Here is an 18,392-nt window from a genome sequence, read left to right on the forward strand (position 1 = left end):
GCTGCTGCTGTTACTACACTTTAGGGCTTGTGCATTTGTATGCCGAATGTTTGTGTGTGCAAGAGACTGAGAAAGAGAGACACTGAGGAAGAGTATAATAAATGTTTGTGTGTGTGATAGCATTTGTAGACGTGTGTCTGTATTTTTGAGTGTGTGTGTTTGTGTGTGTGAGTGAACGCAGATGCTCCATGACATTCCACAGATACTCTGCGTCTCACCCACCAGATGCTCTCCCTATTTGACCTTGTGTAAACGTCACACTGACTAGAGCGAAATACTGTGAAACAAAACCGCAGCAGCATATGTCACATTAAGGTTACATACACTCGTAAGCACATGATGAGCTCACAGCTGCAGAGGCCAGTGAGGGTGCTTCGAGCGCCGTCTTGGGCAGGGTTTGGTATAAATACGAGGAATAAACAAACACCAACACAGAAACACGCTCATGATATGAGTACTTAGCTCAGGGCACAGCTGGGTGTGGAGGAGTATGGGTGTATAGGGAGGCTTTGTAGGTATATAAAAATGGAGCAACCTCTGAGTTATACTTGATGCTGTAAATATCATGGCTGCTGTAACAAACCGGTAAAAGTTCAGGGGAAGACAGCAAAAAATGTAGCATGTCAAAGAGAAAAAGATGACAGCCACAAACAATTAGAAACAGCAATTAAGGAAAACGGCAATCGGTGAAGCTTCTGTTCAGTGAAGCCTTACATTAGTCCATGCAGGTCACATAGTCTCCCACTCAACTGACCGTCAGCTGATCCAAAAGAGAAAGAAAATTAACATTTCAACACGGTGTCACAGTCAAGCTGTCAGCTGCACATTCCTCACTGCAGCAGCTGCTAAACACAAACTGCTATAACTGATTACTGGTGGAGCTCCTGGCACTCCCTCCACTACAGCAGCCTTCACCTTATCAATCAAAACATGATGCAATGGTGCGGAGGGTCTCTACGGACATCTCTGTTGAATTTATATGTTCAGTATCTCAGACTAAGTGCCTGCTCTGTTACTGCACGGTGAGTTATCTGTGCTCCTGCTGAGTGTTTTGCATGCTGTTTGGATCCAAATGGGGGAGAAAGCAGAGTATGTACAACACAAACAACCGTGTAACCATTTGGGCAATACATGTTTCTGACTGCATGATGGTGAACATCAACCCATATTCTGTGAGTCTGTTCAACGAATTACAGCTTTCAATTTCACCAAAGAATGCCTGGAAATTGACAAAAAAAAATTGGTTTTACAGAGAGAGATGCATTGATCGTCGGTGGCATACACTTTAACCAATGCTCTAAAGTTGTTTGTTGCCTTAGCAACAAAAAAAGTAAGCTTATGGATTTATACAGCTCTTCACTTGCCTAACACACCACTATACTAGTGAGCAGCACTTTCATCCTGAATACGAATGTGATTTGAGTATATCAGAAAATCAATATATATTATGTACATGTCCAACTAAGGCCAACTGTATTTTGGGGGCATTTTTGCTCTCAATTGATAGTATACAGTATTGTTGAGAGGCAGACACAGGATGTGGGGAGAGAAAAAAGGTGGGAAGTGAAAAAGATGTCCATGTCCTTGAATAAGCAGATTTCTAGTGTGGTGTCCTACAATTTAATGTGCAGCAGGAAGGTAAGAGATAAATTAAACCCAACTGACAAAAGCAACTGCATTTAAAATGAGAACACAGTAAACAATAAATAAATCCATCCTTAACAATAGATTTTAGATTAGATATGAATAACAAAATGGTGGTGTTTAACTTTTAACTTGTTGATGATGTCTGATGATTACAATCAAATTGTAGATTTCCCTCAGGTGCTGCTGTATGGATATTCAAATTTGCACTTGTGTGATAAAACGAAAATCATTAGAGCTTAGCTGCTGCCATCCTATAATAAAAAAAACCCATCTAACTGAAAGAATAAACATAAATAGAAACTTAACAGATATAAACAACACATTATAAATATCTAACCCTAAACTAGACTTAAAGTCAAATACAAACCACTACAGAGATCTTGGTTGTTTTTCTTTCCTTGGTTAAACAACACATTCACAAGCTGTTGTTCATCTTTCCACCTTTGTGAAAACATGAAATAACAGTGCAAGAATAATAAAGATACAACACAGCAGGACTGGTAATAAAACAACATAACAACTTTCCTCCACCAAAGCTATAAAAGTAAATTGTTAGTTCTGCCCTCGGCGGGTCAAAATCACATACAACACCTGTCACTCATCTTGATAAGCTGTCTTCCTCGAAACAGCATCCAACCTGAGGTCAAGCTAACCAGCATGCAAACATGTTCAGAAGAGCTGCCATACATGTATATATCTGCTGTCATTTATATTATAACACCATACTGACATTACTCTTTCCTGCTTATTTCCAACAATTACTTTCTTGATTAATTGTATTCCATTTACAAAACAGAAAATCAGCAGCTCCTCATATCTAAGAAGCTAAAAAACAAGTATTGCTTAGCATTTTTTGCTTAACAATAAATTGACTATCAAAATACTGACCAAATAATTGTATGTTGACTGCCTTATTGCTCAATCAACAAATCATTTCAGGGTCTAGAGATTTTCAGCCTCACTGAAATAACAGCTCACTAAATATAACTGAAAAGCCAACATCAGGAAAATAGTTTGATTTAGCCTCTAACTCTAGAGCTAAATGCATTGCGTTGTTACAACAATGATTGATTTATAAACAGATCTGCATACAGCGTTAGACAGCCATGGAATAAAATATGGGTGTAGTCTTTGTGATGTCACCCATAGGTTTCTGAAAAGCCGTTGTGAAGTTTAAATTTGTGGCTATTAGAGGTGTAACGATTCATTCGATTAATCGATGAATCAATAGTCAGTCCTATAGATTCTACTAAATCGATCTGCTAAAATAAATAAATAGAATGAATCGTTTTGGCTTCACCAATAATCGATATAAATGCATTTAATCAAATTAATCGTAATTCTTACTTATGATTAATGTTTTAATACGTTTAAGACACACTCTCCCCTGCCAGCATGTAGTCTATTGAATAATGTTAGAAAATAACTGAGCAATGTTTAATTACATTTTTGTATTCAGCATAAAATATTATGCAGGACTACTTTTTTTCTAGAATAAAGTTTACAGAATCTAATCGAATCGTTACAACAACAAAAAAATCGTCCTTGAATCAAATCGCCATCTACTGTATCGTTAATCAAATCGCTGTGAAGCCAAATATTCCCACCCCTAGTGGCTATGGCTGTGACAGTGACGACCCCCCCTTAGTGTTGTCATGAACGGGAATATTAGCTATATAGGCCAGGCTATAAACATGTTTATTTGTGCTGCGGCATGTACTCGGTTTTTTTTCGGAGCCGGCTTCAAGTGGCCATCTTAGGAACTGCAGTTTTCGCCACCTCCACTTTGGCTTCATTTTTCAGCACCAGAGGTTGCTGCTTGGTTGAAACCGACAGGAGCCATTTTGTTTGATTTGGGAAGGCATAATTAGTTCTGACAAGCCCACTCACCCAGACGGCTGAGGGAGTAAGGAGGTACAGTCATGCCACATTGATTCTCCAAGGTTCGCTCTTCACAAAGTTTAACTGCTCAACTCTTAATTACAAACAGTCAAGCTTCATGAAAAACTACCGGCATGCCATTACTGTATATGTAGTTACGCACAAAGCATCATGTTCATACATACATGCAAACAACGTGCAGTGAGAGGTTTGCCTGGCAATACTTTCCTGCACACAAACCCCGTCTTCCTCGTTTGACACATATAGTCCCTCCTTTTTTTTAAATCTAACCTCATCTGACAGTATGTAAGTAAAATATATCTTTGCATTTTCTCATCCAAATTCTGCTGGAGCTACTAAAATAATCATGCATTATTATCAAATACTTTCCTGTTCCTGCTGATGTTTTTGCACATGACTTGGGGACAGAAATATACGTGGAGTGGAACTGAAATTGAACACAGCAGACAATTTGACTTGTCAAAACACGTGTGTAATTACTGCCATTAGCATTGCTACACTGCAATAATTAACGCTACTGGAGCCATCACCAGTGTTATTAGTTGCACCTGTGACTTTCCTGCTATAACAAGTCAAAATGTCTGCTGAGACAGACTGGATAGATGATACATGAAGCAACACAAGTGCTCTAATATTAGCGAGGCTATTATGTTTAATGTAAGTGAAACATTATGCAGCTAAGATAACCTATAGAGGAAACCCTGCCTTCTGTGTTTAATGTTATAGCATCAGGGTCGATAACGGAAGCCTCGACTGTTTGTGTTCAGTCCACTTCATTAAACCGACCTAAGGGGGTAAATTAGCTAGCTTAACTAATTCAGTTAGCTTACACAGAAAAGTAGTTGCGACCTGACGTTACTTGTCCAACAGCAACACACAGCTTAGTTAACTTAATGCTTAAATCAATTAAACATACCTTACTGCCACTTTCGACTGGAGCTAAACTCAAATTACACTCTCCCATTGCTAATTAGCTCCTGCAATTTCCGAGCTACTTTTTCCGGTCAATTTCCTTTTGTCAAGACGAACTTTCAAAATAAGACAATAACAAAATAAAAGCCATAAAGCAAAATATGCTTAAGAACAAAAATGATACGCCTAACGGAATGACACCAGTGGTCATTTACAAATATTATTTGAATCTAATTCTACTTGATTTCTTCTTCTCTGTTTTTAACTTTCTCACTTTCCACGTTCTCAAAAAATGTCCCTATTCATTTCTGTCTAGCCACTCATTTCTCTTCTCTGTCCCCCCTTTGTCCCATCTCCCCATCCACCTCTCCAGTGGTGCTGCTGTTTACCCTTATCCTAGTATACTTTTTCTGAGTTCACAGTCCCAATTAGTTAAGGGGGGTGTCTGCTTCTGATAGTTTCTACATGTGGATATATTGTGAGGCCATTTAACTGCAGATGAGATGTCTGTTTCCAGTACTCCTAATGATGTTATTACAGCAGGCGGCAGGGCCCATGATTAACAGTAAATGACAGAGCTTCTCTCCTAAAGGTCTTAATATTGATCCCCCCCCTATCCTCAGACTAGTCCTAATGATGATGCTCCTCCATGTCTTTCTCCACTGTTATCAAGGCCAGACACACATTTTACATCCTCTTAAGTCTCTATAAAGAGAAACTAGCCCACAATATGAATTAAAGTTTAAATTAACAGAGGAAGGTTATAGGAATTGCCAAGAATATTCCTTACAGCGGCCAAATTAATTCTTCTTCTCCCCTCCCTTCACACGTTTTTGCTGATGAGATAAATACCGATGGACATGAGGAGGTGCGTGTTTTTTTGCGTATGTGATAGCTCCTGATTCAAATGAGGCCGTGGAGATGTTTGTCACCCCTGATTGCACTCTCCAGTTCAAGCTGCGCTCCTCGCACAAGGAGCAGGTTGCATCTTAATGAGAATTAAAGCAACAACCTGACTGAGAGCTATAAGAAGAGGAGGAGATTCAAGGAATACAACTCTGGAAGGAGGGCAAAGGTGTGTGTGTGTGTGTGGGCTCAAACACTTTATCAACAACAGGGAGAAAATAGTGAGATATGAAGGAGCCTTAGAGGCACCAGAGAGTAATTGGTTTTCGGTGCACAGTGGTCAATAACCTGAAGGGTTAAAACCTGCCGGGATGTGTTCCTGGTCAACACAAAAAAATAAATAATTCTGACTGTGCGAGAGAAGGCCACCCACTGAGCATCATAATGATTCTCCTCTCCGATGCTTAATTCAGCTGCTATAGTCTGATATCCTAATCAAGCCTGTCTGTCGGGGACTTTATGCTGCTAAATCCAACCAAAATGGATTTAATTCAGTTCAACTCCACTGTCCTGACGGCTCCTTCCGTTTCTTCATCACACACAGGATGAACTATATGAACAGGGATATTACACACACCCAGCACATCAAGTCAGTAGATGAAGTGGCCATAACTCACACCCTAACACATCTAACACTATAAGCTCTCAGAATGAGGACATTTTGCTCTTATTTACTTCATTCTTACCACCATGATCATATACATTGCTCCAATATCAGCTTTTATAGAGGGTTACGGAGCAGTTCAGCAATACACACAGCAAGGACTGTCAGGTGAGAGAATGACCACTAAAGTTTAGACTTTACTGATATAAAAATACATGGACAGTCAAATCAACAGCATCACCTCTGAAGTGTCAGTGCAGTAAAGGAAGCTGAGTACTAACTGATTAGATGGTTACTGTCCTCTACTGGTATGAAGTATCAATTACAGTAATGAAATGTTCCTGAATGCAAATGAAGCACTTAAACACATCAGGTGAGATTTCTTCCTGTAAGAGCACACTGCTGCAATGCACATGATTATGTCAGCAGTTCAATTAAGGTTAATATCTTACTCCAGCAATTAAATCCTTATCTTTCATTAACTGATGCATTAAAGCACTTATTATATCAGGTGCTATGATTAGGTAAATTCAGTTAAAACCCATTATCTTCTTCATTTTCCTCAACAACAAAAAAAGAGAAAAGAACAATAACCCAAGGCTGACTTATAGATTAAAATGAAGAAGGTGAATGCGAGGATTTCAAAAAGGGGTGAGGTGTGTGAATGTAAAAGAGCTTTAAGTCAATATCGTGACAATGTCCTTCAAATTTTTACTACATTCAGTGTTTACAGTATGATTTGGCTCCAATAGAAGATATGCAGCTCAGGAATGACTGTGAGCCTCTTTAGTCACAACATCGCGGTACACGGTTGGTAACCATCCACCAGTTCCAGTTCTGCAGCTGGAGAGGCTCCTGACGCCAGCTTTTATAATCCTCCTCATTCAGATCTGAAGCTATCAGATTAGTGCTGCTGGCTAATCTACAGTATGTCAATGAATGAAAACCATCCGCTGCCTTCTGTGCCGCCATGCCTGACTGAATAAGATACGGTTCTGCGACACTGGGAGGGGGACTCTTGTTTCAGCACAGACCTGGCTCCCGACATACATGCCATTTTCAAGACGTTATCAGTGAAATGCTGCTTATGCATTGACGCATCAGTTATATCAGCAATATAATATAATAATGACCAGAGGTGTCAAAAAGTACACTTATTCTACACTCAAGTAGCCTTCTGTTCAACATCTTTAATCAAGTAAAAGTGAAAAAGTACAGTCTGAAGGACATTTGGTTTTCTTTGCCAGGCTAACTGAATCTCGCATCATAGTAATAAGAAAAAAATAATTGATAATTCCCCTTGAATGCCTTAAAACTAAAGTAAGGAGTCTGTTTTGAAAGAAAGTACAGATATTTGTTTTCAAATGTAGGGAGTAAAAGTAACAGGTTGTTAGAAAAATAAATACTCAAAGTAGATACCTGAAAATTCCACTTGAGTACTGTAAACAAGTATTTGTACTTTGTTACTTCCCACCTCTGGTAAAGACAGGATCCTTTTTTCTGCATTGAGCCTTTTTCTTTTGATATGATTCATACTTGTTTTTGATACTTGCACTTAAGTTAATGTTAAATGCAGGATCTTTACTTGTAATGGAGTCTTTTTATAGTGAAACATTGCTACTTTCACAGCAAAGGGTCGCGATACTAAAATAACCACCGAGGAGATCCTGTTATGTAAGATTTTGTTATGATGCCTACATCCAATAACATCCCCTGTTTGTCCATTAGCAAAAATGTGATTTATTATTCTGCTCACAAGAGGTTGTTGCTTCAGAGATCATATTTGTAAGTAAAAATCCAAAACAGGGCAAGAAAAGAGGCAAACAAAACCCAAAATGTTTCTATTTTAAAAGCATCTGAACTTTTTTACATGATCTTCCTTTTAGTAAAGCATCTTTCACACATAATAAACTACTGGGATTACCTTTCAGGCACTGCTGCTGATTTTCACAATTTTCACATGCACTAATCAGGATCATTTCCGTCTTGTGCTTTTGGGGCAAGGGACGGTCCAGCAGATGGCGGTAATGTAACACTTATGGAAGCCACCCACCATAAACTTTAACAGGAGAAGAAGAAGGGGGAAGGCTGGCGCTGGGGTTGAATAGACAAAAAAATATATATATATATCTTAATATATCCAGTTTGGATGAAAAACATTGTGATCAAGGAAAGATGTTAAAGAGATTCACAATCATAGGAAAGAGAACTGTGGTGAATAAGAGAATCGACTGAATGATGAGTCACAAGGAATTGTGACACAGCACTATCTCCCTTCTTAATAAAGGATGGCCCAGTGGATACTGCATCATAAAATCACATCACCATAGTGATCCATTAGTAAAACGTCTGTGCTGCTATTCTGGAAAACCACTTAGACTTGACTATTTTCTTCATATGAAAATGACAACTAGATCCCAGGACATTGAAACCAACAGGCCAATGGGAAGTAAATGCATGAGAGATTTGATTTCATGTCATCGTGGTTGGTAGAAACTCTGATCATGACTGAAGGATGGCAAAAATGTCATGTCTTATTCATGGAAACATCGCCTCTCTCTACATTCCACAAACACATGCAGCAGCACAGAGATTGACCTAATTCACTTAGCTGGACCAGTCAAGATATTTGGTCATTGGCTGGCTCAGCTTGAGTTTGATCCTCTGAGCTTCTCGCAGCTTCTAACCTCAATAAAATCATCCTCTGACAGAACTCATCTCTTGGTGAGTTATTAATACCAACGGAGCAGACAGGATGTTATGCACTGATTCTTCAAGCTTCTCATCAACAAAGCGACACGAGAGGGGAAGAGGGTCGCCTTCTCGCCTTCTGCTCCATCTGTCCCTCCATAATGTCCCCAAATTAAGAGGACTGGCAGGACTCGGACAGCCGAGCCAGAAAACTTGACAACCTCAGAACAACTCTCAAAGGTCTACTTTCCAGAAACATTAAAATGCAAATTATACAGCAATGATTTCACGGACAGTGAATCTGAGATATGTGCTCACATTTACCACCAGCTAAACTCCTCCCACGAACAGTGATTATGCAATCGGAGCTTAACAACCGTAACTAGGCATGGAAGGCCTGTCAAGCTATGGTTCTCTCCACGTTGAGGCTTTGTGCATGCATATACTCAGCACGTCAAGAGTTGTAAGATGCTGTCTTTTTTCCATACCACAAATTGCAAAAGAAATGTGCAGGATGGAGTAAAAGTTAGCATGTTCAACAAACTAGACGGACTAGTAACCTCCTTCCAAAGACAAGGGGTTAGCTATGAGCTAACTGCATTTGTGGGTTCACAGAAAACAGAAATGGGAGCTGAGCCAACAGTTTAGAGTAAATGTGGCACCAAAATTCCTGAATATCGTTACATTTTCCTAAGGTAAAAATTAAGTGATTGCATGGATATCAACATTTAAACGCTTAGTTCGGCATTATAGCATTACAGTTTAGCATTAAACAGCCCTATTATCAAAGTTCCTAATTTTAAAACAGGGGGAGGGACATTGGCTGTATACAATAAATGAGATGTACAGGAATGAAACAATTACAATTAAACAGTTTAATTAAAGAGACAATTCAATATTTCAGAGAGGAGGAGGGATTTGTTGAATCCTTGGCCTAGCCTGGCTTTCAAAGGCTGTGGCCGAGAGACACTGCAGTGTGAAAGAGGCTTGCTGGGCTCCATTTCTGATGTTAAAGTGCATTTTAACATTTTATATTCATGTTATTTTTCCTCGAATAGCACCGCATATATTGTTCTCATAATCCAGGATGGATGAAGGAGGTGTTCCTCCTCCACACACGGAAACAACACAATTTGGAACATGCAATGTCAGCAAGCAGTGACATGTTTCTGGCTTTAAGTCTGCATTTCTTATACACTGAAGGGAAAAAAGCATTTTTTATTATTTTTATATAAAATAAAACATTTGTTGTGGATTCAGCCTGGGATGATGGCTCGAATGTAATCTGAATGAGAAAATACAAAGTCAAAAATAGCTGAGATTTATTTTATTTATATCACTGTTTTTCCACCATAGCTATTTATGACTAGAGATTAGTGTCGATTAAAGTCAACTAAAAAGAGGGCTGGGTTATTTATAGGTACAGTACTTATTTCATTTGAATAAATGTTGTTTTCCTTTTTTTTCCAAAGCAGAGATTAAACAGTAAAAGCATTGACAAAGTACAAACAAAATCATAAATTATTAGAATATTTGAGCACATAATATTTTTTCTAATTGGCACAATAAAAACACATGATTATAAAAATAATAAACATTTTAACATGTTAAAATTGTATATTTTTATTTCATGTTTTTTTAAATGAAAAATCTGCTAAATATAATTTAAAAAATATATAGGAAGGAAGAAATATTCTGTTTCCCGAAGTGTGTATTCTCACACTTCCAACATAGGCCTACTCTTCTTTTAAAACTCCACCTCGCTTTCTCACTTTCTCACACACACACACACACACACACACACACACACACACACACACACACACACACACACACACACACACACACACACACACACACACACAGACTCATTCACACTTCACTCTCCATACTGTTCTAACACCTCTCGATGGTTATGATCTTCATGGCACTTTCATAAATCTGCCTCGCTGAGCCGAGAGCAGCCGTTTTCATTTCACTCCTGCTTGGTGCTGATGAGGAGATGAACGCCGATGTTTATCAGATGATGACAGATGGAAGTTACTAATTTGCTAACCAGCACGTTGAAAGGAAATCTATAATGCTATATGTTTTTTTTTTCCAATTACAAATGCATTTGGAAATATCCTTATCATTAAAATAAAAAACAACCATTTAAATAGAGTTTGCATGTAAGATTAGCCTTCACGAACTGGCAGTGAATAATTTGACTTCCTTCCTTCCTGATTTGACTTGTCACAGTAGGAGAAGCTCAGGTGTTACTAAAAGCACTAACAATGTCTCCGTTCTATTTAAGTGACCCAATAAGTCTTGACAATGGACCATGTACAATACCGGGACCATGAAACTGAAGCAGCTCAATGGACTCAGCCATCGTTCATTTTCATTTTTTTTATACCTGTGCTCCAGAAAATATGTTTCGAGGTTGCAACGTATTACTTCCATAAATGCACTCGTTCTATTTTGTTTTGCTTTATTTTGTTCTGTACTTCTGTTGAAGGTTGGTGATGTTATGTTGTCATACTGCCATTCGTTGAAATGTACTTACAGTACATCCATTTGCATGGAAGAGAACTGAGACCCTTGACACACACACACACACACACACACACACACACACTTCAATAATGGCTATTTTAACAAACACAAAAAAACCATTATAATCCAAACACCCAATTCAGTATTTACATTTGAAATGATTTTGGCCCCAAAACAAGGATAATAAAAATATTAATTTGGTGCCCGTACACACGTTTATGACAGGGGAGATTATATACAATTTTCTTTCTCCGAAACACCATTACATTTTGAGTTTGTTTTCCACTCAGTTGCCCCTCGATCATTATTGAACCACAACGGTGCAACTGGGCTTTAAATATTTAGGAGCCTGTTTTTCTTTGGGGCCCTCTGCAGTCTAAGTGAAGCGGTTTAAACTCTGATTTATCCGTCTAGTATGTTCAGGCGATTTTCCACTAATACTAGTCCAACCTTCTATTATCTAAGAATAGCTTCACCTGAAATGAGGACTATAAGGCCTGAAAGACACATATAGAGTTTATAGAGTAGTCCTCCCAGATATTTGACTGTAATAAGATTTTTTTTTGGCAGGCAATTCCCAACTATTAATATAGTGTATATAACACAAGATGTCTGGAAGCTATTGAAACGTGACGAGAACCATTGTCTCAACTCACACCTGCATGTTGTGACGTGCAAGAAAACCTTCCAATGATAGCGCCTGTGTTCATGGCTCTATATTTTATATATAAACCGTATATATTGGGCTGTGAATGCGGCAGTGCCATGAATAAATTAACAGGTTTTGTACCAGTTAAAGGTGTAATAATAGTCCCCATTGTTACATCGCAGTATCCCGTCCTATGTGTTTGGATGGGTTGTGTTTCCTGAAATGTGTGAGTGTGCAGATGAGTGAGAGGAGGTCAGGGCACAGTCAGGCTGTGAGCTCACTCTGGAGGGCCGTCAGACCTCGCTGCCACTGCTGTACCTCAGGGACAGAAGGGGGGAGGTTTCTACCTAACTTAAAATAGTCTGTTTTTAAATGTGTGAGTGTCCGCGTGTGCACATATCAGTCACGATCGCGTAGACAGGACGTCCATCTCTGATTTTGGCAGTGTGCTGCCTCCGAGCAGGGCCACTGGACCGTTTCTACTCTAGATGATTCCTCAGCGGGCCACAAGTGTGTCAGCAACTGTCTACTGAGCAAAAAAAAAAGATACATGAGGGGACAACAAGCTGTGCGGAAAAACAGCAGAGTGCTCAAGGACGTTCAAAGACCACATTCAGCTGGAGAGCAGTGTGAGGTGCATAGTAGTTCAATAAACAGAGAGATTTGTGTTTAAATGGATATGGGATGGAGAGAGGGAGGGAGGGAGAGAATAGACTTGTCTGAGATACATTAGCATTTAACCCCTCACACATCACAGGATACTACTCTTACACTGTCAGCAGCTCTAACTCAATAATCAATCACACTGACGCAACCCCTGGAAAGACTGAGATTGAGAGCGAGCAGTCAGAGACAAAGAATGTGAAGACAAGTCCTCTGGGAGCAAACTCGGCAATGTCCCTAGAAGGAAAAAAAAAAACAACACAAAAAAAAAAAAACTGGTTTGATTTTTGCTCGACTCGTGTCCCAGAAACAAGCCACTATAATGCTCATTTCATGGCAGAGAACGTGGCCCTTTTATCCACTTATGAGGACTTAAACTGAGCCTCAGAGGGTGTGATGATAACCATCTCCTCCGCCGCTCCTTCAATCCAATGTTCTAGTCGTACAGCGAGCCCGTCTGACAGAAGCAGGTCACTCAGTCAACACTGTTGCCGTGAATCCACACTGCTGTGCTCAGTGACATCCAAACAAGTCTCCAGCTTCAGAGGCCACGATAATCACACAGAAAACACTGACACCGGCTGATAACAAACACCCAAAAGCTCCTCAAAGGAACATGTCAGATACAAGATGTGTGTGTGTGTGTGTGTGTGTGTGTGAAATGTGTGGGGGAGTTAAAGCATGTTGCCTAACAGAGCTGATCAACGTGAATGAGGGCTGAACAGGTATTGGGCTACATGTTTAATTTTGCATCTGTGCGTAATTGCACTGCAACAACAATGGCAGTGTGGACTGGAATCCGTCAGACTGTCTGTTTGTTTGTTTGTTTGTTTGTCTGCCTGCTCAGACACAACGGGATTGCGGGCCTTTTTTTTTTTTGGTTTAACGAGCCCTGTCCTGCCAACAACAATAAGGGGAAAAACAGGGAGGCTGTGGCGTGACGCCTCAACGGACACACCCCCCTCCGGGCAGCATAGCATCGAACCGGCGACACTGTGATAAACAAACGGCGGCCGGCTAATAGTAGTTATAGATCCTGCCGGACTCAACCCATCATTACGGCTCGTGATTGCATTTCACCAACAAACAGGCCTGAGCACGGGTGTGTGTGTGTGTGTGTGTGTGTGTGTGTGTGTGTGTGTGTGTGTGTGTGTGTGTGTGTGTGTGTGTGTGCGGCCGGTCCCCTGCAGACTGACAGACAGACGACTGTACAAATGACATCTTAATCAAACCAGCGACACACACACACACACACACGCACACACACGCCTCTTAAATCCGCGCTCCCAGCCCCGCTCGTGTTCCTCGTATATCTCACCTTGTTTGACACATTTGAGGCGGACCGGGTCTTTGCAGTGTTTAATCACGGCCAGCACGTCCCGGGTGGTGAGCCCGGCCACTGGCATGTTGTTGACCTCCAGCAGCAGCTCATCCTGGGCCAGCTTGCCGCTCTGGATCAGTCCCTTCCCCTGCTTCACCTCGCCGAAGTAGGGGAACTGGCCGTTCTCCGCGCCGCCCTTCAGCTCGAACCCCAGCTCCGCTTCCTTCCCCCGGGTTATCACCGCTTCGTGGACTTTGTTTGTCCAGTGGTTTTTCTTCTTTAGGCTCTTAGACATCGTTAGGGCGAGTTAATCACCGCGGGCTGGCCCATACAAAAGCCTCCTACCGTCTCATCCCTGCCTTTGTGCGAACCGGCTGCAGCTTCACGGCGCCCGTGGCTCCATCATCACCGGTGCACGCCAGGCGCAGTGTCCGCTCGGCGAGCCGCGCGGTCGGGCAGAGAGCTGCAGTACAGCACGGCGGCGGATGAAAATGATTATTACTCTGTCAGAGAGAGACACACACACACACACACACAGACGCAAGATGACCCGGATGTGAAGCCTGGAGGAGGGGAGAGATGAATGGTTCTGGTTCGGCGTAAAAAGGATGGAGAGGAGGGGAAAGAAACCAGGAGGCGCTTCACTCCCGCTACACTGCCAGAGGCGCCTCCTCGGGCTCACTGTGATCACACACACAAGCGGTGGCATGTGGGAGGAACATCGTTTTACTCTGCATTACATGCGAACCTCACTCCGTGTTAGTTACCTCCAACCACGTGAGCCGAATTTGGGAGACAAAAACTGACCTTGTTTTGTTCCTAAACATGTATTTGAGTAGAAAGCAGACACTTTGTGAGAGTAGGTCATCACTTTTCTGTTAATATGCAGCATGCGATGTAGATTTGTATTTACCCAAAACTGGATTACCAACAGGCCCAAATGGTGAACTGCCCAGGGAGACCCTCAGGGAGCCAGAAGACTCCAGGTGTAAATTGATTGGAAGTTGTTGTTTGTTGAATACTGCACACACTAAAAATGATATAACAGCCTTAAGGCAACACCTACATAATTTTGAATACTTTTGAATACATTTGTGCACAATACAGCCACATGAACTTCCCTTTAACCCTTTATTTATGCACTACAGAGCAAATGAATAACTGCAGTGGTACTGAGCATCAAATGTAAACCAGACCAATATAGGACAATGGGCTATATTAAGAGTAGTGGATATTGGGGGGTCAATAGTGAGTCCCAGCACATTTTTGCCCTGGGCCCCCTATAGGGATAATCCAGCCCTAACATAGCTGCATAACTATATGCCATTCAGTCGTACCTTCTTCACTTTCAGCCTCAAAGTGCATACCTTCTTACTATAAATCACATTTTAGTTACAGACTGGAACTGGATTTTATTTTTCAATTCATATTATTTTTCTGTCCAGACCAAGGATGCAGATTTTTTTGGCAAAATTCACTCCTTTGATATATTTTTTTAGCAGAAACCTCTATCATTTCAGGGAGGCAATTATTTTCATTACTGTTCAAGTATGAGTAATGGAAGGTTCCTTTGCAACCAACCAACCCTACCTCAGCGTTCCTGGGTCTTTTTACTACTTTATAAGTCATACACATTCAACATCACCCACACTGTTAGACATGCCCATCAGTGCTTACATGCATGACAAGCTCTCATGGTTAACTCACCTTCACTCTATAAGAGGAGCGTACCTCGATTCATCATCTCGACATTCTTCTTACAGGGAAATAGTCCGTTGACTCAGCTGAAATGTGGGGAAATGCGACATCAGGAATCTGCAGTAGTTTTAAATACGCTCTATATAAGTTGGTCACTATAACATAATTGCTATATGACGACATAAATCCACAACCCTAAATTCAATGACAAATCCTTTTGTTGCCATTACTTTTTCATGGATGCATGACTTTCCGAAGCGGGTGAAGTAAAGTTTCATTCAATATTTAACGCATAAGTCGAGGGCTGCTGAAATCTACGGAGGATGTCCCTCACAGTGCCACTCTCAGCAGTGCACGCGTGTTTTAGACATGTGCTGTAATGTGAGTATCCTTCCTACATGACAGCATTACTGTACACAACCCCCCCTGTGCATTTGCAGCCGGTTAATAATCCATGAAGAACACTGGATTCACTCTGACTGTCACTTTACTGACGTCAGTGTCTTGGCATTTAGGTCATGGTGCTGTTTACGTTCTGGTCACAGAAGATGCTTTTGACACTAATGCAGACCAGATGATTGTTACAGAGTAATCCAGAAAAATGGCTGGATTAACAGATTATAAACCCATAGGGGAAATACAGTATATGACTGCTGTGCTTTATTTGTGCCTCTGCTGGTGGATGTCAGAACTGCAGCCTCATGAGGCGTGTTGAACTTGTGGACTGAGGTGTAGATCAGGGTTGAGGGATTATGTATATGGAGGACTTTGAATCTGCACTCCAACATTTAAATGACTGGTCTATTAAATCCTGAAAACAGATGATGCTTCCTTCAAATACAGTAAGGACCTGGCACCTTGTAGCTTTATTTTGGTAACATAAAAACTATTTTTGTGTGTACAGCACAATACATTCTTGTCTCGTGCTTATCCGTCTATATCTGGATCAGAGTATCTCACTATTTTGGACATTCCTTTGTAAATAGAAGCATGCTAGAAAAACAACAAGAAAAGCCGTCAGCTGTCGAAAGCTTTGAGCTTCGAGCAGCGTCTAAATTTGGAGTCACTTCAAGCAACTTGTCGCCACACTGATTCCCTCAGAATACAGTGCAGCGGTAGCTCTCGTTGTCTGTGGGGGCCACTCACACGTGGACACAACCTCATTGTTAGGAGTGGGCTTGCATGAACCCCTAACAGCATTGTAATCAAGTCCTTTGGTCTGGGTGTTGCAGTGCATCGGCTCTGGGGAGACAAATAGCTTTGAAAACTGAGCATGTTTTATTTTCCTCTGAAAGCTCCATCAAATCTTTCACTTTCTGCCAGAATATTAATGATAAAAAACAAACAATCGGGGTGTGATTGCTTCCTTGGACTGTCTGTACACACTGTGTGGGGAGGGAAGAAATATGAAAAGGCCATTACATTATATCATCATTATAGACGCAAAAGTAATGAGCATCCTACAGCAGCCTGCCAACAACAGAAGGCAAAAATACAATAACACGAGGCAGACTGCTCACTCAGAGGGGGAATTTCAATAGAGCTTATATGGATTTAGCTCGCTGCCTCCCTCATCGAGTCTCTGCTTCGTGCATTCGCTGTTAGGGAAGAAATGCACACTAAGTTGTTTTTATTTTGCTCGGCAGAGACGGAGGCGTGGGGTCACCTTCACACACAGACACCCGTAGCACTTTCAACAAGGTGAGCCGACTCCCCCTGTCTGTATAATCTTTATCCACAGCTGTGTGAGAGAAAACAGGCTGCAGACAAACATATTAACGCTCATCTAATGTCGACCGAGACAGTAACGACGTTTGGAAGACATTTTAAACTTCCAAATGAAGCACGGTGGCAGCAGTTGGAAAACCCAGTGGGCTGGACTGGAGCGGCAGTTAAAAATCAGTTTCAAACACGTGCACACACACACACACAGAATAAGTTAATTACACTGAATGGCTTTAGGGAATTGGCAACTAAATCACATTGGCTTTTTCTCCAAGCTCACAATGAGATTTAATTATGTATTGAAACTTGTGATGGCAGCGTACACTTGTACAAAGTCAAGACTGACTCCAAACCAAACACATTTCCTCAGCAGAGGAAAAAAAAAAGCTTATGTGAGCTGCTATTAGCCAATCACAAACATTTACTGGTATCACTAGGTGTCGGCCGATAATGAATAGAAGCTGAAGTGTAAAAAATGTCAACTGTGATTTGTCTTTACAGCTGTTCATGCTAAGTAACCAACGCAAATCAGTAAATGAGGGTTTAAAGGAATAGCTTAGACATGTTAGGAAATAAGCATATTTATTTTCTTGCTTCTTGTTTGATAAAAATACTAACCTATAACCACTATTTACAAGTATATATTTTTAAACTCACAAAATCCTCAGTGGAGCTATACCCATCGCCTATGTGGACACATTATTACTGTATAAAGTCAAAACTTCACTCAACACATAACTTATGAATTCCATCTCTTCATGTCTTCTCAGATGTTAACCCTTTTAAGTGGCAAACATGGTATCTACAGATCTACGGATCAAATAAATCAGCTTGTTAATACGGTTTTCTTTTTTTTTCAGTTTTCAAAGAGCTTCTTTAGACCGAATATGTGGTTTGGATTGAATCCCTTTTTGCTTTGCCTCCCCTGGTCAGCCACATCCCGCCATGAAGTACTGTTTGATCACAATCATTATCATCATAATCATCATTACCTCTTCCCTTTCTTCAACGACACCTTAGTTTTTAAAGAAGCTTCATATCCACACTCTTTGATCTCACTGGGAGGGCTTAAGGGATTAGCTAAATGACTCTGCAGTTAGCTTTTAAATCACACAATGCCTCCCAAAAATAGTGTC

General features: G+C 40.8%; 2 protein-coding genes across 4 annotated transcripts in view; both read right to left on the reverse strand.

The window, feature by feature from the left end:
* Positions 1-14,450, reverse strand: part of magi2b (membrane associated guanylate kinase, WW and PDZ domain containing 2b) — a 65,252-nt gene extending 50,802 nt beyond the window's left edge. For 2 of the 3 annotated variants that reach the window (XM_084016912.1, XM_084016913.1), the window contains exon 1: positions 13,831-14,449. In XM_084016912.1, the coding sequence (XP_083873038.1) occupies positions 13,831-14,128 (298 nt within the window). In that variant the 5' untranslated portion in view covers positions 14,129-14,449. Of the gene's footprint in view, positions 1-13,830 lie in introns of all 3 variants that reach the window. The other variant, XM_084016914.1, reaches the window with a different exon arrangement.
* Positions 5,850-18,392, reverse strand: part of LOC311018118 (ubiquitin-conjugating enzyme E2 H-like) — a 60,518-nt gene continuing 47,975 nt past the window's right edge. Inside the window, exon 8 of the transcript XR_014597684.1 lies at positions 5,850-5,867. The gene's annotated coding sequence lies outside the window, so the exon portion shown is untranslated. The remainder of the gene's footprint in view (positions 5,868-18,392) is intronic.

The sequence above is a fragment of the Eutrigla gurnardus genome, assembly GCF_963514095.1.
Source record: "Eutrigla gurnardus genome assembly, chromosome: 9".
Taxonomy (NCBI): domain Eukaryota; kingdom Metazoa; phylum Chordata; class Actinopteri; order Perciformes; family Triglidae; genus Eutrigla; species Eutrigla gurnardus.